Raw genomic sequence first — 27026 nt, 5'->3', positions numbered from 1 at the left:
CTAGTCACCCTTGCGACATTCCCCTTTTCTTTTAAGTTTTAGGATTATGCATTATTTTTCATTTTTATATTTCTTTATGCATTATATTTAAGTATAGTTAATAAACGTATTTTGTTTAAAAAAAAAATTCATTCAGCCAGCGTTGGCAATACCGTCTTTACTACTTATCTCTTTTAGGGGAGTGACTACCCCCCCTTGCCAGCCGCTGATAATAGTGCACCACACACTTTTACTCTTTGTCTTGATACCGGGTCAGATCCAAGATTTAAGTGAAAGGGACCCAGTTATACAACAAAAAGGACAGGACTCAGGCAAGTTACCACAAAATTACCATCACATATGTGGTCAGCACATGCACAGTAACATTGCAGAGGCACAAAATGAGGCAAGGAGTCTGAAGTAACAGACAATCCAACTGATTTTTTCTGTCTCCTTGGATTACTGACAGATAGAGAAGTCATCGCAACCCACATTGGGGTTTGAGAACCGTTGCAATAGAGGACCAGTATAGGTTACATAAACATATCTGAATCAGCAGACAACACTGGAATACGTATCAATGGCAGAAAACCGCAGGAGTTAGTGACATCGAAAATTATTTAAGTAAAAGCATGTGAGGGAAGGTGGCCCTGCTCATGAGAGATTACATTCTACATCTCTTTTTAATTTGTGTCACACTTCCTGAGCAATGGTTCTGCATGGTTTCTTTTTCAGTTGTGGTGCCCCAAGTAAGAATCCCTAGGTAATTTGGTTTGGTTCTACATTCTATTTAATGCTTCTAATGCCCCATATACACGGTTCAATGTGGTTAATTTTTCTATTTGATTTTGCTTATATAGGCAGAATTGGATCAAACGCATTTGATTTAAAAATAATCACATTAATGCTCTTCCCTATGCGGCATTGAAATCGAATAGAAAAATAGACTTTATGCAAGACTATATAGTTCAGACCTATACTATACAGTCCAAAATCGAATGAGTTTGCCTTGCTGTGCGATTTAATTTTGATCGAATAGCAAGGCAATTGCACAGTGTGTACACCCTTTATAAGGTTCAGTAACGGATTAATCTGTATCAGTTTCAAATGGATACATATAGACCTGTGCAGTTATAACATATGTACTGTTACTATTCCAAACCCAGCAGTAATTAAATTGAAGAAAAGACACTGCGCACTGTTTGATGTGCCATATATACAACAGATTTTAATTATATTGAAAATAAATTACAGGAAACTGCTTTAAGTTTTCAACAGGACAAACAGATTCACAACAAATATGCTCTTTTTCTCTCCGCCCATTGGGATGAGACAGCAGTGTTCAAGGCAGGTAAATATCACAAATATATCAAAACTTCAGATTGGTTTATGCATTCACACACTTACATGAGCCACAAACGGTCCCTACGTAGGGACTCCACTTAGCCTACCGCAGAGCCGGAATTTGGCATGGACTACAAAAACTTGATACAAAATTGGTATTTATATTATTTATATATCATATACATGCCCTATCTGATCTTGTATAGAAAATAACTAATGCTGTACAGATGATCTGAACCTCTATAACTGTAGTCTATTCATCTGGATGGACTGGTGCCCCTTACCCCAAACTTCCCCAATAAAATTAACATACAGTATATACATGAAGGCCAAAACCAAAATCCACTGCCCATTCTCCCCTGATATGCACCTATGTTACGGCAGATTTGTGGATAAAAAAAATAAAAAAAAAGGCATTTACTTTCACAAAAAAAAAAAAAAAAAAAAAAAAAGATAAGCCATTTCTAAAGATCTACCGAGAAAAGGGAACATGTAACAAAGAAAGAAGGCAGTGAGAGTCAACCGATACATTTCTTTAGAACCCAAAAGCTATGTAATAGTTCATCATTGATGGGATTCGTGATCTAACGGAATACAAATATTAAAATTACAAATTGACACTACATTCATTCTTTTAAAAGACTCTTTTGATTTTGCAGAAAATGTTCTTTACTAAAAATAGGAGAGGAGGGTGGGGATCAATTCTGAGAATGGCAAAAAGTTTTGTATCAATGTAAACTCAATGTGCTTGGAGGGCCACTGATGCACAAATAAGTCTTGCCACTAGAGGGGGCTAAGCATATTCCATGACTGTCCTGACTGGATATTTTAGCTTATCCACTGAGGGTGGGGAGAAACTATGTGGCAGCATTTCCATCGGCAAGTTTGTACTATGCCTACAGTAGTAATTGTAAACTTTGGTTTATTTTGTGACAGTTCTTATTGTACAAAAAACAAGCATAGGTTAAGGTAAGATGCAATTGGAGAGATGGATTGTCTGTCAGTCTGCCTTTAGCCGAGCCGCTTGAGTCACTTGCTCTGTAAGACCTGCCTTGATCGAGTTTGTCACAGTTTTTCTTATGTTATCCTCCATCAAGTTATCGCTCATTGGCTTCAATACCTGGTATGAAATGCAAATGGTGGAGAAAATAAAAATCAAATATGTAGAATACATGCAAAATGGAAGAACAAAAAAAATGATGACAAATTGTGCTCCTACAATGTCCCAACGCTCCTCACCATGTACATTTGCTTTCTTACAAATTATAGAATAGAAAGGTTACTTGCATTGGTAGTACAAATTAATGTGATGCCATAGTGCAGTGGTAGGCAACCTGTGATTGCCAGCTGATGGTGCATGCTGGGAATTTATGTAGTGGAACGGTTGGAAGGACATGTGATTCCTAAATCTGCCCTGTAGGATCCTGGAACGTGTGGTGCTTAGCCTGTTACACCAAAATTGCTCCAGGGATGAAACCATATTTGAGAGAAGCAAAAGGAAAGGTGAATGTACGGTTTAGTTTTTCTTCTTGTTATTGTTGGATGACCTTCTGTGTCTTTGCGCTGAAGTTAAGGCCCGGAGAGGCAGTCGACGCTTACATACTTCATAGAGTTTGGAAAACACCTGGAATATGAAGTTGCTAATTAGGAACAGGTTAGTCATTAAAAGGAGGGAGGGGGGGAAAGACATCACAAATGTAAGAGGCATAATTCAGTCCTGAAATTGTAGCATCACATCGCCACATTGTTCAGCAGGCCACACAAGTAGATTCTATAAGCCAGTTTTGACCAAATGACACAGAACACAGGCAGTTGCTGGTAGATGCATGTGAGGAGAATAGAACATAGGGCGAGTAGCTTTTATGGGCAGACATACATTGCGATGAGTAACACACGGTGGCCAGATTAGGGGTTTAGTCAGACTTTGATCAAGTTTTTTACATTTATTTTATAGAGATGTGCGGTTTTGGATTTACTCTCTTTTGAAGCCCTAGATTAGCGCAAGTTTGGATTTATTTGAAGCTTTCTTATTGGCAGGCTAATCAAACCACATGACAGCCAGGTAGTAAGTAACACGCAGTTTTGGAGATCCGCGCACATCGAGATTTTATAAATGGAACACAACGTAAGCAAACTGCTGTAAAGATCCCACTCGTACCGTACCTGCTTGCTTGCTTTCAGTCAGTGTCAGGTAACAATGCTATATTTGGCCCTGTGCCAGTTCCCCCGCCATTGCACGCTGATGTACTGTGCAGTCTTGCATGTGATTTTGGTCTTTGTGCAGCTAAATGTAACTTATTGATAAGATGGAGACATGCTACCACTTCTACACCCTAATACCCCACATACCCAGGCTCTGCCAAAAGTTGTGTGACGGTAGCACCCCTTGGCTCTGTGTCCTGTACTGCACCCACTCTCCGCTATGGCCCTGCCTTCACTATTCACACGTGAAGTTAAATTATCCAAGGTTAAACCCCAGTGCCCACCACAGCTCCTGAGAATGGGGAAAATACCACCAGTGCAATATTCAGCAGTTTGCTTACTTCAATCATTAACCACTATTTGTAAAAACGACACTTCCGACAATGCTTGACAGAAAATATTTAGTCATTTACATCAACCCCTGCACCGGTGGAGCCTATAATCTATATTCCCCATCACATGCACATACATACTTTATAACAGAGAAAGAGAAATAGGACTCTTTTTGTTGGGGCACTCTTTTGAATGATTAATTGAATTTATTTAGAGATTGATATATACTGGGGGTTTTGCATCTAGGGGAAGACTCCACCTATATGCGTAGAAGGGCGTTTCTACGCATATAGGTGGAGTCTTCCCCTAGATGCACAACCCCCAGTATATCAATCTCTAAATGAATTCAATTAATCATTCAAAAGAGTGCCCCAACAAAAAGAGTCCTTTTTCTATTTCTCTGTTCTAACTAATCTCACTCTCATGGGAGAACCTCCACACATGTTACCTGCCTAATAAAATACAACATTTTATTTGGTACTTGTTTCCTAGCACGGCCACAATCGCGGCCATCGGGGGTAATTTTTAGTGGCCTGCGACCGACGCGATGCCCCCGATTTTTCCATTGAAATGCATTGAAAACAGTGAAAAATCGGGTCGGTCGCGTCGTGTGCACCTAAAAATGCTTAAATGGTCCAGACGCGATGCCCCCGATTTCCCCATAGGGAACAATGTTAAATGGCTCAATTTACCCGCGATGACCACGATTTCCCATAGGAAACAATGTTAAATGGATGAATTTACCCAAATCAGCATAGGAACAATAGTAAATGGGCCAAAAACACCCCTGAACATTGAAATGTCCCCCCAAAAGTAGTTGACGCCACCCCGCCATCAACGTGAACCCGAAGCGTGCCCGCGAGGGGCGGCGGTACACCTCCTCCGACCTTTTCATGCCCTACTATCCACTAGGGCGTGGAGTGAGAATAGAATAGTGTGGCGAGCCCGAAGCGTGGCGAGCGCAGCGAGCCCCGCGAGGGGACGCGGATACCTTCACAGGTAAACGCGTCCCTTCGCGGGCTTCCCAGGTGTCCGCGTCGCCATGGACACCTGGGAAGCCCGCGAGGGGACGCGTATAACTGTGAAGGTATCCGCGTCCGCTCGCCACGCTTCGGGCTCGGTGGCTCGCTGCGCTCGCCACACTATTCTATTCTCACTCCAGGCCCTAGTGAATAGTAGGGCATGAAAAGGTCGGAGGACGCGTACCGCTGCGCTCGCCACGCTTCGGGTTCACGTTGATGGCGGGGTGGCGTCAACTACTTTTGGGGGGACATTTCAATGTTCAGGGGTGTTTTTGACCCATTTACTATTGTTCCTATGATAATTTGGCTAAATTGAGCCATTTCACATGGTTTCCTATGGGAAATCGTGGTCATCGCGGGTAAATTGAGGCATTTAACATTGTTCTCTATGGGAAAATCGCGGCCATCGCGTCTGGCCCATCGCACCCGATTTTTTAGCGGCCGCGATGGCCCCGATTTTACCCCCGATGACCGCGATTATGATCGTAGTGGCCGTGCTAGGAAACAAGTACCTTTTATTTATATTGTCATTATCTGTGGACCAACATACTTGTATCTAATTATTATCAGATCTTCTACGCTTGTGCACTTGTTTTTTTCCCATTTTCCCCTCTCCCCTACAAACAACATACATACTTATGTCAGGAGACAGCCTATACATTCCATTTAGAACACTGAGCAAGTTCTGCCTAAATGTTTATATGAATGAGTCTTTAATCTCTATGGGGCCCATTCACTAAAAAGGTTTGCCCCTTATTCCCATTGTCAGCAGCCATCTACCTATGGATTTCCATTGGCCATACAATGCTGCCAGATTTACCAATTTCGGGAATGCCCAGCAGTAATGGAAAAAATAGACCCCGCTGTAATTTGATCCACAGCCAAGTAATTACAGGACCTTGACAAGTCTATGTGACCCACCAAAGGGCACGGTTTCATAAGGATAAAGCCAATATGAATCAATTAGCTCTTATATTTATCCAAAAATAAGTCAATATTCTCATCTATATATTAAAAAGGTAACTACACACAAACTACTAAGTTTTGAGAAAAGTTAGGGTAGTTAAAAACAAAACAAAAAGCCAATATGACAGGTCCCACAATAAATCTAGCGGTCCCAGTAGATCAAGGGAGGCCTTGAGATCTACCAAAAGTACATGTGTTCCAGGCCTCCTGTGGGCCTTTTGAATGTGTCAGTTAGGAATGAAGCACATTGAAAATGTGACAGTAAAGGTGCCCATACACGCTGCACTTATCGCATACGCTTTGGGCTATAGCGCATCGCATGCGATCGGGAACTAGTTCAAAAAGTATGTGCAGCACATACTTTTTGAACTGTGCGATGGGATGCCCGCAGGAGCGCACATCCCACGGTGTATGGGCACCTTTAGTAATGACACCTGTGCAACTGCTGGTGGTCTGGAAAATGTGAACTGTTTGTAGATCTCTAGAACCAGTTTGGCAAACCCAGTATTAGATGTTCCTCTCCATCTACAGCACAGTAGCAAAAATAGTTTGTGAAAGCGGTGAACAGCTTGTTCTGCGATACCCCAGGGGACATTATATACACTAACTTCTCACTTTGTTAATCCAAAGTAAACTTCTTTCTCCTTGTGAAGGCCAGCGTAAACTATAAATCAGTATATTACTGTAATAATGTGAGGTTACACTGTTCCAGTATTTATGCTGCAGAAACAGGTTACACAAGTGGCCAATTAAACAATAAAATATTTCAGTCCTGAATTACACCTCAGTGTTTACATGACGTCCCCTCACCTTCTTGGGGCTCCTCTGTGCAGCACAAGACAAAAAGAGAGACAGAAAGAGGTAAGGAAAAAGGTTGCTGAAAGAAGAAGAATTAGCAGAAACTGGGATTGCTGAACATTGGTGATTCACGTCATTTCTGGGTCTGAAGTACAGTATAATACATTCTATGTATACCGACTTGGGGAACCTGCAAACATTGCTCGTCTCCTTATACATATATGGAAAATATACATTATAAATACACACGTTTGTATTCCTGAAGAAGTCCTAGCTGTTGAACATGGCTGAAACGCATAAAGACTGCTCCTAGTTCTGGAACCTTCTGAATCCTGATGAGCTCCTGGCTCAGATAAGATATTTTTGCACTGAGAAATCTGAAGAACCCCTTGTAAGCTTAATATCTATTTTTTGGTTTAAAAACCAGGTAAAACGCCAGCAGGGAATATGATCAACAGGTACAAAATAGTCAATTTGCATTTTCTTTTTCATTATAGCAAAGGCAACATTATGGCGGCAGTCAGTGTTAGCTCATATTCTTCACATGTTACAGCAGCGGTACATACAGGTAACGCTTTATCGTAAAACACCCCTGTTATCGAAAGAAAGAACAATTCAGAATACCCTAGAAAGAAAAGGTCAAATCAGTCAACTGCAGTTTGGTAAAAGTATTCTGGCTTCTGGTTTGTTTGGTCCATGTCTGGCTAATACCAGAAAGTAATCTATGTTCTGGCACCTTCTTAGAGGAGCTGGGGAGTTAATGCACATTGCACACTATAGGCCTAATTCTGCATGGATTTCTAATCAGAGATTGTCTGAGATCAAAACCCCAGTGACCAGAAAGAATACACTCCCATTGAAAAGAGCGATAAATTCGCAGATCCATTCCCAAAAAAAGTTGACGTTTTTTCCCCCATCTAATGCAGGGCTGGGCAATTGCGGCCCTCCAGATGTTGATGAACTACACATACCAGCATGCCTTGCATCAGTTTCAGCATGGCCACATAGCAAAACTAATGCAAAGCATCCTGGGATGTGTAGTTCATAAACATCTGGAGGGCCGCAATTGCCCAGCCCTGATCTAATGCTTCTACCGGCCTGTTAAAGAGTTAAGCTGGGATTGGTCATCGTTGACGTCAAAGACCAACCCGAAAACCGCCTATGTACGCCTGCGCTTTTATAAATACACCAAGAAAATGACATTTCTGCAACTTATTGCTGGCTTCCTTTTAAACTGTGACTGCTACGTGCGTAGATATACATGTGCAATATGTGTACCTGCATGCACAATGCGAACACTGCACATGTGCAGTTGTTCGATATTCAACTGGACTGCGATTTCTCTTAATAGCGGTCCATGCTGAATTAGGCCGCATGTTCCAGAATGTGGCATATTCATATACTAACAGGTTTCTGATTGACCGCAGAACAACAGGCGGGATTCAATGGCCCGCCTGCCGCAAAGGGGGCATGGCCGCGAAAACGGGCGTGGATTGGCGATCTGCGGCCAGGATTGCAACAATCCACGGGCGTTATTGGCAGAACAGGCCAGACAGCTTCTAAAGTCGGGCCCATTCTGCTGTGATCCCGTTTCAATACTGTCGCTAAAGACAGCACTGAATAGGGAGCCGCTGCTATTTCCCACCTCAGAAATAGCGGCGGCAGATTGCATACCCCTAAATGTGGAAATCTGCAGAAAATGAAGCCTTTATTGCACAAAGTGTTCTTTAGATGTTTTCGTGTACTTGTTGAGACAGTTAATCTATAAATTAGTAAACAGACTTAAGAAAAATGGAAAATACAATTCCCAAACTGCATACTACAAATGGCTTCCACTTGTTGGTACACATCACACAAGCTGACTACTGTATGGTAGGCCAGGATCCTGTACTGCAACGGAAATAAAATAGGGACATTTTTGCCCAATGGTATTGTCAGGCTATCCTATTATAGCACATTTTTATTGAATGGTTTACATAAGTGGAAAGAGCTTCTCTTACCTATTCATTTCCATTCCATGAGCAACTAACACAAAACAGCTCCCCATTCAAAGCCCATCAAATATTCACCCACTACTGCTGATGACTTTCCATTTGCCATATACAATTCCAGGCATAAAATAAATCTCTTAGCATGCAATGCAGTAAATGCAGCATGTCAGCATCACCCCACAGACTGTAAATGGAATAGATCACTGAATGGTGCTGTGCAATTGTCCTTTCCCCAGTATTTCTCTTCTGACCTAGCAGATTACTAGTTACCATTAGAGGGCAGTGTACAGTATTTGTATTCATGTTATTCCCATCCCATGGAGCATGAGTCAGTACATAATATTATTACAGATCCATTCAACTGCTCTCTAGACTGAAAAGAAAGGTACTTGTTTCCTAGCACGGTGCCAGTCGTGGGTGATCGCATACCTTAAGTTAAGGTAACTTAAGGTATGTGACCGACGTGATATTTGGCTATTTTTAGCCTTTATTGCCGGCAATAAGAAAATCGAGTTGATCACGTCCATCGCATGCCATTATAATGGCACGCGATGCGACTGACGCGATCAACGCGATATTACATCAAAGAATGTTAAATTAGCCGGCTATTACATTGGCCGAGCCAGAAGTAATGAGCGTCCGCTCGCCACGCTTCGGGCTCGGTGGCTCGCCACACTATATAAAATCAACTCAACGCCGACGTGGATAGTGGGGGTATGAAAAGGTCGGAGGACGCATACCGCTGCGCTCGCCACGCTTCGGGTTGGGGTGGCGTTAACAATGGGGGGGCATTTCACCCATGAGGATGGGTATACAATGAAAATTGGGGTATGGTGGGCATTTTACATTGGGGCCAATGTAAAATAGGGTCTCAGGGAACATTTTACATTGTTCCAATGTAAAAAATCTTGTTGATAGCGCATGCGATTTGGTTGCATGCGATGGACGCGATTTTTTGGGTCCCGATGGATGCAATTAAAATTGCTGGCGCTGTGCTAGGAAACAAGTACCAAAAGAAATACTCCTCCCCATCACACTACAACTTCTAAAATGTGGTAAAAAATGAAGCACGTCAGCTTAACCACAAAAGTGTAAAAAATTTTGATTTTTAATATTCAAATGCATAAATGGGATACGGTCATTAGGTCTACAACAACTAGGTAGACGAGAATTGGGTCAACACCACTAGGTCGACATGGATCTAGGTCGACTTTAGATTAGGTCGACAGTCAAAAGGTAGACATGGGGTTTTTCACTGTTTTTTTAGCCGACAGGCGGTATTTCATGCCCTACCATCCACTAGGGCATGGTGGGAGAATAAAATAGTGTGCCGAGCGATGCGGTGCACTTCAAACTGTGTCCATGTCGACATTTTGGTAAAAAAACCAGTGAAAAACCCCATGTCGACCCAATGCTTGTCGACTTAGTTTATGTATACCTAATGATCACAACCCATATAAATAGGGTCTAATTGAAGCTTTCAATGGAACTTTAAATATCTAATTCTATCATTTTTAATTCTACTTCTGCAAAAGAAGCAGCAGGGGTGGGTGTTCCAGAGGGTTTCCATCACAGCTGAATGTAAGAGAAATAAAAAGCCTTCTCTACCCTAAGCCCTGACCACAGATGTGCAATTGCTCTTCACCGTGCACAGGATTAACCACTTAAGTGGTATGCCCAGAGATTTTCCAGGCTCAGCTGCACTGCCGCAGCGGGCGGTCCTGGAAAATCTCCGGGCATACCACTAATATAGAAAAGTCGTGCGCCAGTGGTGTCCAGGTGTGCACCACTGGCGCAGCACCTCTGGAGCAAACCCCCCCCTCCAAATCCCCCAGTCGTTCGGTGCGCCGGAGGTCCCCTGTCCTGCCTGCCAGCCAGCCCGTCCGTCACTCATGACGTCGGCGGCAGACTCGGGAGCGACCAGGCACCCGAGTCCTTCCGAGCCGGGAACATCCCCCAGCCTGCCGCCGACGTCACTGCTCAATGTGACGGGCGGCTGAGGGGTGAAAGCCACAGCAGGGAGGGAGGGAGGGACGCCTTCCAGGTTTCTGTGGTGGGTTTTGCTGGGGTAGGATGAACCTGCCCTGGTAGGTTTGTCCTGCCCCAGCAAAACCCACCACTCAAGGGGTTAATAAGAGATTGGGTGCGGGAAAAATATTCTATGACAGGTTGCTGCAGCAAGAAAGGATTCCAGCAAATACTACCAATTCTTGGGGCATTTGTAGTAACACTTGCCCTACTACAGCCTATTAAAACTATGGACATATTCAGGTTTATTTTGTTTCTGATATTTAGAATCCTTGTACAAGTATCAGAACACTGGAATTCATAGTCTAGAGCAGTGGTAGCCAACTCCAGTCCTCGAGATCTACCAACAGTTCACGTTTTCCTGCTCACCTCACGGGTACACAGGTGCTCATTTCTGACTGACACATTTTAAAAGATCCACAGGTGGAGCTAATTAGTTCACTTGTGATTAGGGGGGGGGGGGGATTTATTAAGCTTGGTGAAGTGATAATGTGGCTGGTACTTTATCACCAGCCAATCAGCTCTCAACTGTGTAGTTACAGGCTTGGTTTGAAAAATGACAGGTAGGAGCTGATTGGTAATTTATCACCGACCAGACACTTTATCAATTCAATATCAAACGGGAATTGGGGGGAGGGGGAGTTGGTAATCCGCACACAATAGGTTGATAATCCCTTTTATTTATTTCGGGGATTCTGGGAGGCCGCCTGTTTTTTTTATTTTTATGGTGGGGGTGCTATCCGGGCAAGTTAGGTTCGGTATATGGAGAGGAAAGATAAGAATTGCACTATGGATGCACTCCAAAAGAAAGGGTTTTCTTATTAATTTAAAACGTAATGCTTTATTGGGTTCTTTTTTAAAAGATAAGGGGGAGGTTCTACCTGTGTACGTTTAATTTATAGGCTCACAGGTAGTATCCCTCCTTATTTTTAGTGAAATATTGGAAGGGGTTAAAAAATGTCAGACATATTTACTAACAAACATATAAAGTGGGGTGCCTTTATTGCACCTTGAAATAAGTAGGAAAGGGTGTATATAGATTTTTTAAAAGAAAGAGACTGTTGGGGAACCCTCCAAGCAGGGTTGCCTACCCTCTCCCCCAACCCTCCTGCTTCCTATTCCACTATATTCTTTGTCCTGATGATTTTTAAGTTTTGCTTGTACAGATGGAGCGAGGCCCATCTTTGCAGGGGATTGCGGAAGATTTGCCAGCCGCCATCCCCCGCAGCCACCGTAAGGGGACGCGCCTCCCCTTACAACGGGGCTCCCCCCCGGGTCCCCGCCGCCTTGCCACACCCACCCTGTCCGTCTCCCTGAAGCGGAGACGGACAGGGTTCTCGTCCCCCCGCCGATGGGAAACTGGGACGCACGCACGTCCCAGTCTCTATCGACGGCGCTCGCCAGTGCAAGGGATCTGGCGAGCGCCGGCCAAAGATGGGACATGCTCCATCTGTACATGATATGCCTTTCAAAATCCTGGATATGTACTTCACTACTACATGGTCTGTTTATACACCATGTGAAGTTTTTAGTTCTGCTTTGTAATTTTGATGTTACTTTCCCACTTTTATAACATTTTAAATAAAACATTTAATAAAAAAAATAAAATGAATGAATTCTGAGCTGTGGATAAACCGTTTAGTGCCTGCTTCTCAAGAAACGAAGAAAAATAAAGTTACGCAGATTTCCTACGGTCAGGATGAAAACCACCTAAAAGTTGTGTAACTGAACAATGGTACATGAAAACGTGAGGCGAGATACCAACCTGCTCCCATATTACTTCAGCAATTTGATCTATTACGACTCCCATTTCCCGAAACTCTCCAGAGTACTTCACATACGCCCAGGTGCAGAAAGACAGCAATGCCAATCCCATGACCAGGTTGCAAATGTTTGCTATAGAGTTCAGGCCAATGAAACCAGTCAGCCCTGAGATAATGTACATTGCAAACATGACCGCAAACAAAGTGGCAGGGGTGCGAGCGGCATAAAATATATTTTTGCCATCGTTGTGTTTTATGAAGTGTGTATAGGTTTCGTCTATCTCCTCCTCCAGCTTGTCCTGGTATCGGCGACAGAATTCCTCTCCTCCCATCTTCTTTACTGAACGGAACTGCTTTACACACACTTCTTTCACATCCAAGTGCTTCCTTTCAAGATCCGCGGGTGCAATGTATGGCTTATCTCCTCCACAGACCTGTTGAAGACAACATTACTACATATTTATTCGGTTACTTGTGAAATTAGCATTTGTTTAGGCTAAGCTTACAAATTATAACAAATTACATTTTGTATAAGGGTGGTTTCAATAAAAAAAATTCTCACTGTGGCGGAACCAAAATGTTTTCCTTTGTTCGTAGTGGCCCATGTAGAAGTTCAGGGGTAGCATGAATGTAGTGATGTGTGCCATCATGAGGGCAGTAATGTACGCAGAGAGGAGTGTGTGTTGTACTGAGTGCAATGTATGCTTGTATAAAAATTGAGGGAAAAAATGATTTATTGCATTGTGTATATATCTTAAACTATAACCTTTTGTACTATTCTCTTAAAATAAAAAATTAATCCTTATTTTGACGATGTATGTATTAAAATGTTCCACTAAAGACTGTTAGAAATAGTTTTTTTTGGTTTTCATTTTCATCCTCCTTTAAGTACGTGTTAACAAATTAACCAAATGTTCTTGCATACCATAATAGAGACAATGCAGACCCTCAGCGGGGTATTTCATCTGGATTCCGACTGTCGGAACAGTCCCGACAGTCGGAATCATAGCAGTTTTCCCTAGCGTACGATGTCTACTTGACAGTCAGTATTCATTGTTCCGAATGTTGGAATCGCCGTGGATTGGAGAAAACGTCCGTGGATTCCACAATCCACGGCAGTTTCCAACAATACAGATTTGCCTCCATATGGAGGAGTCTCCTGGCTGGAACTGCCAATATTCCCACTTGTTGGAAATAACGGCAATGACCGGATACCCCCGAGTGGGTCAAACCACAAAACAAGATACTATTAGAAACAAGTGTCTGTCAATGTATAAAGTGGTGTGGAAGTATAATTTAACATAGATGTTAGTAGCAAGCCATAGTCAAAAGTAAAAAAAGTGCCTATGAAAATTACTGTAATATTGTATGAAATATGTCACAATTAAACGCTTTGTGAAGGGGGTAACTCAAATCTTTTGAAGGATTGGACACCAATTAACACCATGACTGACTAATTGGACCACCCACAGGTTAAGGAGGGTATTTAAACCTCTCTGTGCAAGTGGTGATGCTTTTACTTTGAAATATACACCATTATAGACAAACATACATTTGTTGCCCTGGCTATAATCAAATTCAAGCCGCATATTCATTGTACACTCTTCACTTAATTAGCGGTTAAACAGTGCTCTATACCATTAAAACTAGGCATCATACACACTGATGCAATGTGGTTATGGTATATAGCAGGGATTCCCAACATTTAAAACACAGACTCCACCAATCAGAGGGCTGTTAAGTGATTTTAATTTTTTCTTCAAATTCTGCCACTGACCACCGCCCTCTAGCACTCCTTAACAGAGCTAACCTTCTAAGACGGACACCGCCGGCGGTCCCTCTGTCTCCCTCTCCCCAAAACTGCCGCCCTCAGCCGCGGACTGCATTCAAGCGATCGCATGTGAGATCGATAGATATCTTGTTCAGTACATACTATCTACCGATGCGTCATTGGACCGGCGGGCCTGCTCATTACTTGGTCCCTTAAATGTGCATACAAACAATCATTTGACTTATCAAACCGATGTGGTCAAAATCGAATGATTGCATTCAATATCGCACGGGCTACATAACAGTCCAGGTTTCAGTGATAGCCATGCTTGAGTATAGATGGTTGATTCGAAACAAATGAGACCAATTAAATTACATGTGCACAAGTTTGGCTATCATTAAAATGTGTAGCGAGTAATTTATAGTCCTCATATTGGTCACACTAATGTCAGTAGAATCTCCGTTTTACTAGAAGTTTGTACACTGCAGATATGATCACAGTATCTACAGTTTCAGAGAAATAAAAAAAGTAACTCACAAATTACACTACACAATATCTACATTGTGCTCCTAGAATTGACACACTGCTGTAATATACCTACAGTAAGATATAACAGTTTGGTTACTGGATCCAGTGAATAAATACAAAATTACCAAACAAAAAAAAAGATACCAAAAATCTTTAGCAATCTTCTTTTAAGTAAAAAGACAACAGATCATTGCATTCCAGAACACACATCCCCGTAAAAGGCATGAGTATATGGTTTTTGATATCGTACAATGAAGTTCCTATATTCAGGGTTAGAAGACAACTCACCTGCTCCATGCTTTTGCTGTATGTGTCCTTAGCGCCAGCAACTGCAGCCAGGTTATTGGCTTCTGCCGTTGCCTACAGGGGGAAAAAAAGCTCTAGTTAGTCATTTGCAAACAAGACTGTCTGATGAGACAAGATGAGCGACAATTTCTGAAATACCTGAAGCATAGATTTGGGATGGGGAAGCTCTTCTCCTTGATAGATTTTGATGTATGCCTAACAAAAAATAAAACTGAAATCAGATGAAGAATTGCAAGGTGTAAAAAAATAAATAATTAAAAGCACAAAACAAGTTGAACTTAGAATATTATGTATCAAAAATGCTCAGCATCCAAATCTGTACAATAAATCAGATCCCGAAAAAGTGTGCCAATGTTGTTTCCAGGAGCTGGTTCCAGTTGACAGATCAAAAGTGTCTACATAGACCAGGGCTGGGCAATTGCGGCCCTCCAGATGTTGATGAACTACACATCCCAGGATGCTTTGCATTAGTTTTGCTATGTGGCCATGCTGAAACTGATGCAAGGCATGCTGGGATGTGTAGTTCATCAACATCTGGAGGGCCACAATTGCCCAGCCCTGACAGACAGTCAATAGGTCTATCCCAAAGGTCAACAGAGTCAAAAAGGTAGACAGATAATAATACGGTCAAGTTTTTCATAAAAATGTATTATTTTTTTTTTTTTAACTGGCTTATTCTTACACCACCATCCATGTCAGCATAACATCGTATGACCCTGTCGACTTCTCCCATGTCAACCTTTTGTAATCGACCTAGACTGACAAGCCAGAGAGGTGCTCCACTTCACCAGCTACCCTCCCCCCCCATGCATCAATGGCTAGCTCACAGAAGAGCACCATTCACACCCACTTGGTCTGCTTCAAATAGGTTCCAGGCATTATTCCATCTGTCTGAATGCCATGCACCTCTTCATTAAGCAATTGCATGTACAGATCCAGTTTGTAAGAGGTCTATTCTACCACGCATCTTAGAATAAGCATGACACAAGTATTCTGCAGAATGATTCTTACGGGTGACCCATACCTTGAAATACTCAAGGAGATCTCGGCAAGTCACCTTGGTGCCTCCAATTTCTTTTTCTACCAAGTACTTCGGAGAAAGTAGTAAAGGGACCAGGTTTTGAAGTTCCTTTTTAAACTCGTCATCTATGTCTGTTGTGGATAAAGAGAGGATTATAAATTATATATAGGGTTACAATAAGGATACTGTAATGGAACCAGAAATCCAGAGAATAAGTCCCTGTGATCTTAGAAATCATTTATGCTAAGGTGTATTACATGAAAAAAATAATACTTAAACAATGAAGCATACATTATCAAAACGTACCTATTAATTTGCCATCAAAATGTGGATTTGTTGCAACCTTAAGCCCAGGATGCGGTAAGAGGAAACAGCCGATATTGGTAAAACAAGAGTGTATATGTTTCCTGACATTTTGTAACTCTTCGTGTTGGTTCTGTTTTACCTGCCGGACAAAGAGGAATGATCTGCGGTTTTAAGGGTAATTAAATGCTGGATGTGACTACTAGAAAGTCACTTTACAGGAGGTCTCATTCACAACTATCGGGAGCAATGTTTCAAGCAACTCGGCTTGCCTTCGGCTCCCAACAATACACATGGTATGCCTTGTATGAGGGGCAATTTAAATCTTTGCATCTAAAAAAAAAAATCGACTTACTGAAAAAAGGAAATAAACCATAACCCTGGCCCACTAAGAAATAAAGAATATAAAGATCACATTAAAAACCATTTCACTTTTGGCATAACCACTGCTCTAGAGAAAAATCAGCAAAAGCTAAATACTGCACTAACCTAATGACTAAGAAAATGCTAATTTGGCTAATAAGTCAGCAACTCTTTACCTGCAATCGCTTTTCCAAAAACAAGTGTCCGCCTTCTAAACCATATGGGTGCTCATAAGGATAGCTCCAATCTCTGATTAAAAACATTAGGGTCTGTAATGAAAAATACAAAACATTATAAAATGTATAAAAGAAAAAAGAAATGCACTCCTACCAAGCGCCTATGATTTGCCACTTGAATGTTAATGTTTATATTTTTAAATATTGCCCAGTGTGTATGCTACAAAAGACAAATGATGACAATGTTTATATTTTTAAATATTGCCCAGTGTGTATGCTACAAAAGACAAATGATGACAATGTTTTTGCCATATATCAATAGCCTGGCAGCACCACTGATGTTGTTAACAATGTTGTTCACATCTTGACTCTGGACATATTTTTCCTTCACAGTAAAGGCCCATACACACGGGGAGATTTAGGGCTATTTCTAAGCGATCTGACAAGATCGCTTAAAAATGAAGCAAGGTTGCCTCGTGCGTATAACTCCCCCAGCGACGGCGATGCGCAGTCCCGCGTGTCACTACCGCCTGACTCGATCTTGACTGCATGCAGTCAAAATCTAGGCATCCCCAGTGATCTCTCACCAGAGAACACTGGCCTGCACTGATCGCTCAGCACACATCGCTGGTGCATAGCATGTATGCCAGTGATGTGTGCTGAGAGATCAGCTCCCCGACGTCCTGTGTGTACGGGGGTTTAGAGTTACAATTCCCAACTTCCACAAGTAGGCAGTGGAGAGCCCAAGACTAGTGAAAAATGTTTGACTCCCCATCACCAGTACTTAAGTTTCCCCTGGAATATGTGCAGGGTAAAAAACATAGCAGATAGGCACTAGGTCTGGTTATGGAGCCTATAGCAAATGCAAAAACAGGCTTCATATGGGAAAAACCATGTGCACTGCAGGTGGGGTATATGTTATAGGTGTAGGAATAACTCGGATGCCAGCCCCACAGATAGACATGGGCATGTTTAAAAAAAACTTGGGAGAAACTGAAGGCAAGTACTACTGTTCTATACTTCCCTGGGAATATATAAAGTTTCAAGGGAAAATATTTCAGATGAAAAAATTGATGTTTTATTAGCACATAGTACAGAATACTGTAAATCAGCAGCAGAGTGGCAGCAGTCCAGAACAGACGCCACTCTCCCAGTTTCCAATTTCAAAGAGGCCACAGTGATGTAAATTCCCTTTCCCTTAGAATTTCCAGGTTATGGGGTAATGACCTGTTTGAATGCGACCTTCCACGTCTCCCCTTTGTGTCATCCATCTGTGTGCCCCTGCCCTTTAGACTAAGCGTCCATTGCATTTGGACGGGTGATGCTTCTGTGGGTATTATGACTATATATACATAAATGGTTACAGATTTTGAATCCCATGTTATGTAATATTTTTTACTGGAAAGATGGGTACACTATACGATTGATCATTTGTCGTTCAGCAACAAAGCATAACAATAAATAGTCAACATCGTCTAGTTCAGGGGTTTTCAACAACCAGCACTCCAACTTCTGTGGAACTACATATCCCAAAATGCCCTATAGCAAAACTGTGATGGGCATGCTAGGCTGTGTAGGTTCACAGAAGTCGGAGCGCCGCATGTTAAATACCCCTCCACTAGTTCCTAGTGAATTGATGGGCTGCATTCCAATAAATATTGCTTCAGGCAATCTGCGCAGTAAGCATGTAACGCTCGCTCACCTGAAAGGGTTTCTTGTAGATTTCTTCCATTGCAAGACGTCCGTATTCTGTAAAAAGCTGGAAAATCAGAACGTTAATAAAGGTGTCCGTAAAGAATCCAAAATGTACAACAACATTTCCCAAAGGCACTGAGGAAATTATTGTATCAGTAACAGCGGCATTTCCCTCTCATTAACTATTGATAGCATAATCTGATGTGGAAAGGGTGTTAAATTGATGTGGCACAATGTTCACTATGAATTCCACTAGCGTAACAGAACTTACAGATAACTTATTGAAAGCCAACATTCATACAAAACACTAAAAAGCATGCAAACAGTTTTGTGAGAATGTCGGAAGTCAGAACATCACTCTCTCCCAGGATGCTGTCCTGTGTGCCCTGAGCGAGGGACTGACTATTCCAGGGTTTACCCGAGGACAGCGTCCCTTTATAAATGAGGCGGGATCTATTGGTGCCAATTTGTTAGTCGATGTTAAAAAGCAGAATATTTTGTTTTCTGTTTCTTTGACCTTCACACTGCCCAGAAAATGCTGCAAGACGTTCTTACCCTGCTAAAAAAATTCTAGCCTGACTGGTTTAATATCTATGAGCCTAATTCAGTATCAGTTGATAAAGATGCAAAACTGCAACTGCTGTCTAACATGCTGGGTTCTGCCCAGCATGTCGGGTCCCTTCCCGCAATGAGATTGCTAAATATTTGCTATCACAGATATGCAAACGCATGGCCTAGCTGCGAAGGCAGTTTTGGCTTGCATTGCCTGCACATTATGACATGAACCGCCCCAAAAATTGTCCAAACACCATTCTGTTCCCCATACTGCACCCACCCAACACTACCTCCCTCACTTAGACTGCGACCGCATTTTCCAAAATGCTGCCACAGGTTAAGCACTCACGCATGTGCGCAGATTTTCTAACATTTTCAAATTGCGATTTTAGCAAATATACAACCCGTGCTGAAATCATCTAGATTGACTTCTTTCCAAAAAATAATTAATAAAACAAATAATAAAATATAATAAAAACCCGTCAGCCTGTGAAGGAGAGATAGACTGGGGGTCATTCATGTTAATAGATGCAAAGGAAACGGCCAGGTTACCTACAGCAACCACATTGTCTAACAATGCAATGGCCAAAACTCTTCCTTATTAGGATTAATTCTGCAAATGTTATGACATTTTACATACTATGGAGGTCACGCCTTACAAAAGGAGAGAGTTTCTATTAAAAGGCATGCACACTATGCTACTAAGACTGGCATGGAATACAGCTCTCCCTGTTTGAGGGTCATTCCGTGTTAAATCTTCATGTTCTGTTAAAATTTATCTCACCAGCTTAGATTCAAATATGGATGGTATATGGAGATTATATATGTAGCCTGATTTACATGGCTATCCAACTTGAAATGTCTAATATATCTATTAATTCCGATGACTTTCTAAAACGCAACTGCTAAACTCATAACATGAGATCTAAATACAGCAGCATGTATGTAGCAGCTCTAGTGATACCACCACTTTGGAAACTATAGAGATGAAAAATTCCCATAATAAGAGCTTTGTTTTGACCTAATGTAGCTTATTTTGTAACCTTTACATACGCCCTTCCAGACCAGGTTGCTTTAAATGTGCCTTCCCAGACATCAGGGACAAGATGGGTCTCGAACCTGCATCCCAGGCACAGTGCCTGCCCACAGCTGCACATAGCTCTGAGATCCTTGAAGCTCATTTGTATTAGGACATCCTCGCTCAGAAACACATTTATTTTTATTTTTCATGCAATTATTATGTAAATTACTCAAAAATCTGTCAAAAAGTTCATCCAGCATATTTTCAAATCACCATATTAAGTAGTGGACAATCAGGCCTTCTGCCCAAACGTATCCTAAGTTGTGTTTATTTCACTGTGTAATGTTTGGAATATTCCATTAAAAAAATCTCTTCTGGATTGGAAAAAAAGTTCTTCATTGGGCTACTGATTGCTCCACCAATGAAGCGGTGATGCACATCTCATGAACTGTCTTTCAATGTGGATCTAATGCCGGCTGCACAAAATGACACCCAAAGCTCAATTAGAGTGCATTATCGGGGTAATTAATCCAAGAGAGTAATGGGACTGACATTTATAAAAGGTCAGGAAGGAATCTTAACCACTAGGACACACCTTGGGATTTTATTCTGCCTTGGCTTCGCAATAGTTTTAGCATTCTCTAATAGCAAATCTGTGGCAAAGCATGCTGGGATGTGTAGTTTCACAACATCTGGGAGGGCCAACGTTGGACATGCCTGCTCTAGATTAACACAAAGTTATGATTAATTGAAGTTTATGGATTTAACCTTACTAATGGGGAGACTAAATTTTACATCTGCATTTTAATTATTTCCCTAATTATAAACCCTATTCACAAAATTTTCCTAGACGGATTCTGAGAGAGAACTCTACAATAAAAGGTTTTAAAATTTCTGCCATGTCACTCCTTCCACCCAGGAAGTGGATACGGCTCTTGTTGTGTGCGATCCAAATCTTGGAAGGAGACTTATTCTACCATCTAAAATGGGACACACATGGTTGGCGTAATCCATGATGTCAGACATACCTAATCTCCCATAGATGTACCACTACTTCTGCAATTATTTTTACTTCTACTCATTGAGCAGTCAGCATTAAGTATTTCCAGTGATTGGGATGTGTAGGCACATGGCAGTGACCATCTCAGGCAAGATTGTGGTTCCTGACTAGATTCACTGTCACTATTATGGTCCAAGATTCGGCATTAGGATTTGCCCGATACAGCTATGGCAAAATAGTTTCTGCCCAACATTACCACAATTATTCCAACTGGACTTAAGTTAGTATACAGGGAAGTAATTCAGTAATAATCTAGACAGGCAAATTGTTTAGATCGCTTTATAGCCTTTGCTACCTAAGAGGGCACTAGCTTTGTAATACAGAAAAGCATGGGGAAGGGGTGAGTTTAATTTACTCCCTAAAGCTAACTACAGACTGGGGTGACCGGGATTGATTCAGACATCAGAACAAATGTCCGTTAGCTTGGATTGCCGATTAACACCAGAGTGATGTTAATGAAGGACAGAACAAATATGTTCCACTCTTCATTAGCAAACTACAGAATGCCAACATATCAAACCGGACGATGACTGTAGCAACTGGGCACCCACATATCGGGCATACACACTACCAGATATGTGCTGAACTGAGTGATAAATCATCTGATCCGGCAGATAGGATCAACATAACCAGTGCAGCATAAGGGTTAAACATTAGTGACCATACCCAAGTAAGAGATTAGAATATATTTAATTAGCAGGAATTTATTTAATACATTTGAGATTAAGAATTGTGTGATGTTCTAAAATAGAAAATAAATATTAATCTTTTACTGTCATTCAGTTTTACCAAGGATTAGGTTGATCTAACACAGGAAAAAAAAAAATCTAAACAACGGACAATCTACATTATACTGTAAGAATACCAGCAGTCCGTTACTTTATCCTGTTCCACCCATAACTTACACAAGTACAATAAGAGAATACAAGTTTTGGTACTCTTTACCTAGCACGGCGCCCACGATTTTGATCGTGGGCATCGCAGGTAAAAAAATCGCGGGCATTGAATGCACTAAAAATCGGGTGCGACGCAACCGACGCGATGCCCGCGATTTCCCATAGGGAACAATGTTAAATGTCTCAATTGACCCGATTTTCATGTTCAATGCCTCAATTGACCCGATTTTTCCATAGGAAACAATGTTAAATGGCCCACAGAGGCCAAATAGACACCCTGAAGTGTGAAATGGCCCCCACAATTGTTAACTCCACCCCACGATCAACGTCAACCCGAAGCGTGGCGAGCGCAGCGAGCCCGCGAGGGGCGGCGGTACGCGCCCTACGACCTTTTCATACCCCCACTATCCACGTCGGCGTGAAGTTGAGAATAGAATAGTGTGGTGAGCCCGAAGCGTGGCGAGCGTAGCGCGCCCCGCGAGGGGACGCGGATACCTTCACAGGTAAAAGAGTCCCTTCGCGGGCTTCACAGGTATCCGCGTGCGCTCGCCACGCTTCGGGCTCGGTGGCTCGCCACACTATTCTATTCTCAACTCCACGCCGACGTGGATAGTGGGGGTATGAAAAGGTCGTAGGACGCGTACCGCCGCCGCTCGCCACGCTTCGGGTTCACGTTGATCGTGGGGAGGCGTTAACAATTGTGGGTGCCATTTCACACTTCAGGGTGCCTATTTGGCCTCTGTGGGCCATTTAACATTGTTTCCTATAGAAAAATCGGGTCAATTGAGGCATTTAACATTGTTCCCTATGGGAAATCGCAGGCATCGCGTCTGTTGCGTCGCACCCGATTTTTTAGTGCATTCAATGCACGCGATGGGCGCCGTGATAAGTAAAGAGTACCCAAGTTTTAATTGGAAGGTAAAAGTACCGCTAAGGGCGTAATTGTTATTAATGAAAGATCACCTTAAGGCATACTGTCTTTTTATAAAACTAGCAAGCGGAGTTGGACGGGCCCAGCATTTCCTTGGCACAAAACAACTGAAAGAAAAAAAGAAAAAAAAAACTACCTCCTCTGACCACTAGTGCTCAGCAGAATACTAAGAACACACCTGCGGAATTTAGATGAAGAACACATGTACCTGTAAATGCTGCAGATCATCTTCTTGAATGTTCTGCGATAAATTATAGACCTAGAGGTTCCAATAATAAAAAAAAAAAAATACATATAGGTTAGGGTAATGGTTTTCCATATTACAGCAACAGGATACAAGACAAAAGACTGAAAATGTTGTGTCAACATCTACATTAGTAATTTTTGTAAGTTTTATTTATATAGCGCACTTTCTCCAACGGGATTCAAGGCGCTTTACAGACATCAAAAACAGTGCACATAATACATAGGATTTGGTTATTACAGCAATAGATAAGTCACTCAGACATAAAAGAAAGCATTGAGAGTGCATTAAGCACAATGTAGTGTTGGTGCAGGCATTTTGGATAATAATTTCCACGAGTTGTGTATATCACCCTAACAAGGTACCAGGTGAGGCAGCCATTTTAGGCGCACTGCTTAGGATTAGTTCCTGGGTGGAACAGCTTACCCTTAGAAGAAAGGACTCAAAATGGGGTGATTGGTCCATATATTTTTCATCCCATCCACACATGTATCAGATGAGGCAGCCTTGTAGGGTGCACTGCGAAGGTTAAACTGTGGGAGGTGAGCCATACAAGGACCCAATGCAGATATGGGGAAGCGGATGTAGTAGTATGATATACGGGATGTGGTCATTAGGTTGACACCATTGGGTCGACATAGGAATAGGTTTACATGGTTCTAAGTCAAAAGGTCATTAGTTCGACTGTCAAAAGGTCGACATGAGGTGCCCACTAGGGCGTGGTGGGAGAATAAAATAGTGTGCCTGACATCTAGCAAGCGCAGCGAGCCCTTTAAACTGTATCCATGTCGACTGTGTTGACCTTCAGGTAAAAAAACAGTGGAAAACCCTATGTCGACCTTTTGTCTGTCGACCTAGATATTGTTGAACTAATGACCTGTCAAACTAACGACCTGTCGACCTACAACCATGGCGACCTTTTCCCATGTCGACCTAATGACGGTCGACCATCATGCTGCAGACCAAATGATCCCAAGCGATGATTTATCCCTATAGATTGTAAGCTTGCAGCAGGGCCCTCCTACCTCCAAGTCTGTCTGTTGTTACCCAGTTTGTTTTATCACTGTCTACTATTGTAAAGCGCAACGGAATCTGCTGCGCTATATAAGAAACTGTTAATAAATAAATAAATAAATAAATAAATATATATACAGTGTATGGAAACATCCACATGAAGCAAATGCTGCCAGCAGAGGAACCATCTGAGGCAATCAGCTGGGGTGCACTGCGTAGTCACTGCTGGCATATTAACTATTTGGGAAGGAGTAGCATTGAAACGGTTGCATACATTTCAGCAATATTGTAAGCTCAATTGGACCAATCTGGTCACAGAGATAAGCCAGTTACAAAATATACTGCAGTAAAGGTGTCAGGAACACACTGTAAAATGATCAAAGAATAAAAATCTGGTAAAAAAAAAATTGTATGTCCAAATCATTAGAAACATATAAAGTTAGGTACTTGTGTATTTTGGCGGCGCCCATCGCATACCATAACGCATGCGATGGTATGCGATGCGACGCGATTTCGGTGGTTAGTGTACGATGGCATACAATTTTCAAATTGTATGCCATTGTACATGGCATACAATGCCATACGATGCGATGCAATGCGATTAAACATTGTATAAGCACCCTAATGGGTGCTTATACAATGTTAAGCACCCTAATGGGTGCTTACAATGTTAAATGCACCCCCACGCCACCCCCCCACTATAAACGTGAACCCGAAGCGTGGCGAGCGCAGCGAGCCCGCGAGGGGCGGCGGTACGCGTCCTACAACCTTTTCATACCCCCACTATCCACGTCGGCGTGGAGTTGAGAATAGATTAGTGTGTCGAGTGCAGCGAGCCACCGAGCCCGAAGCGTGGCGAGCCCCGCAAGGGGACGCGGATACCTGTGAAGCCCGCGAAGAGACGCGTTTACCTGTAAAGGTATCCGCGTCCGCTCGCCACGCTTCGGGCTCGGTGGCTCGCTGCGCTCGCCACACTAATCTATTCTCAACTCCACGCCGACGTGGATAGTGGGGGTATGAAAAGGTCGTAGGAGTGGGGGTATGAAAAGGTTGTACGATGCACAAATCGGGCGCCGCCAAAATACACAAGTACCTAAAGTTACACTGTAAAAGGCCAAGCCCAATGTAGCCTGCCTTAGTCACTACACCACTATAATGATACTGGGTCACAGCAAGTTGTATTTTCCTGGAAGCAGCTGAAGACATGTGTGACTTGCAGATCAAGGCAAGGTTCTATAATCCTGGGCACTAGAGAAGGTCATTTGTGCTTATTTAATCGCTGAATGACACCAACCAATGTTTAATGTGGTTGTTTAAGATTGAAAGGCCACATACATGAACCCCTTAAAGACTATCTATGCTTTCTGGGGTCACCAACAACATGGAGAGGAAAAACTTCTTAAGGAATAAGCCTACAAATTGCAACGTCCTACGAATGACTTTGTTGTACTTCATATAGAATACAGAAGGGCAAGTGTTATTTGCTATCCAGTAGCACGCTGGAGCAGGTTACCTGACCGCTGTTGTAATTACCTTGTAAAATCCCACAAGTAATGGCTGTTTAAAAGGATCAATAAATATGGAGCCATGTGCATACATGCTATTATTTTGGTAAACATGTTTGTATTGTAGGATTTTACTCTGGTAAAAAGACTGTAAAAAACAGAAACTGGATTCAATATGCAAAACTGCAAGCGGACTAATGGGAGGCTGAATGTTAGTATATTTCATCTGTCCTCAGAACAACAGACTAGAACATGTATAACTCCATTGTGAGCACAAAATATCCCAATATACATTTTCAATCATTAGGAACCCAAATTACAGCAAGTGTGGTTTCAGATCACTTCAAAATCACCCATTCTAAAAAAAAAAAATTTAGATTTTGGGAGCCAATGCAATGGAATCTAATATAATCATATAATGTGCAATATAGGAAGCATGTTTAACCTTTTGAGTGGCAAGTAAATTTGTTAATAGGTATGAAAATTGCCAAGCAAACATTTTTAATGACCTGTAATGTTTACCTTATATAGGAATTTTTTTTAAATTATTTTCAGCAGATATTTTCAACATCTATTCCGTTGGCACTCAAATGTTAATACTGGATTCAGAAATTCCTAAGCTTTTAAGACGTGCAGGACAGAAATATTAATTATATATATATATATATATATATATATATTTATTGAAAACCACCAATGTAACATTCCCTGTGCCTGCTCTCCTTGCTGAGCAACACTAGCGTTGTCCAAGGTGGATCCACTCCTTGTCATTGTAACCTGCAACTGTAAACCAATATTATGTTGAAATACTGCTATGAGGTATGCACAATAAAACCTGTCCTTCACCTCACCTAGCACTGCCTGTTCATTGGTGTCAGTAAGTGGAAAAGGGTTTTTTCAACCACTAGTGTGCATTGATCGGTTCTCAAGTGTGCTCCTAGAGTTAGAAATGTCCACACCAGTTTACAGCCACCGCAATCAGCTCAACTGTTATTAAATAGTCTCTTCCTGCTTGAGTCTTGTCTCTGTAACCTGGGCATGGGACACCACCCCTTTCTGACTTCAGTGGGTCCAGATCTGGATGCTGGCCTCTCCTCTTGTCATCCACTAATACTCATTGGTTGGTGGCAGTTGTTTTTGCTCCCTCTCTCATTGATGGTGTCAGTGCCAGTCCTGGTTCAAGAGCTTGTTGCTTAAGAAGCTGCCCGGAG

The 27026-nt window shown here is 42.1% G+C and overlaps 1 protein-coding gene across 2 annotated transcripts in view; it reads right to left on the bottom strand.

The window, feature by feature from the left end:
• Positions 1-1180: 1180 nt before the first annotated feature.
• The window catches only part of ATL2 (atlastin GTPase 2), an 85473-nt gene continuing 59627 nt past the window's right edge, over positions 1181-27026 (bottom strand). Inside the window, exons 5-14 of one of the 2 annotated variants that reach the window (XM_083175994.1) lie at positions 23261-23311; positions 18597-18653; positions 16895-16987; positions 16359-16497; positions 16056-16183; positions 15170-15226; positions 15014-15085; positions 12429-12860; positions 6657-6671; positions 1181-2947 (exon numbers count right to left, since the gene is read on the bottom strand). In XM_083175994.1, coding sequence (XP_083032120.1) covers positions 2840-2947; positions 6657-6671; positions 12429-12860; positions 15014-15085; positions 15170-15226; positions 16056-16183; positions 16359-16497; positions 16895-16987; positions 18597-18653; positions 23261-23311 — 1152 coding nt within the window. In that variant the 3' untranslated portion in view covers positions 1181-2839. The remainder of the gene's footprint in view (positions 2948-6656; positions 6672-12428; positions 12861-15013; positions 15086-15169; positions 15227-16055; positions 16184-16358; positions 16498-16894; positions 16988-18596; positions 18654-23260; positions 23312-27026) is intronic. The other variant, XM_083175995.1, reaches the window with a different exon arrangement.

The sequence above is a fragment of the Crinia signifera genome, chromosome 3 (genome assembly GCF_055691185.1).
Source record: "Crinia signifera chromosome 3, ASM5569118v1, whole genome shotgun sequence".
Classification (NCBI taxonomy): domain Eukaryota; kingdom Metazoa; phylum Chordata; class Amphibia; order Anura; family Myobatrachidae; genus Crinia; species Crinia signifera.
Note: the sequence above shows the minus strand (reverse complement) of the source record. Positions and strands in the feature narration are given on the sequence as shown.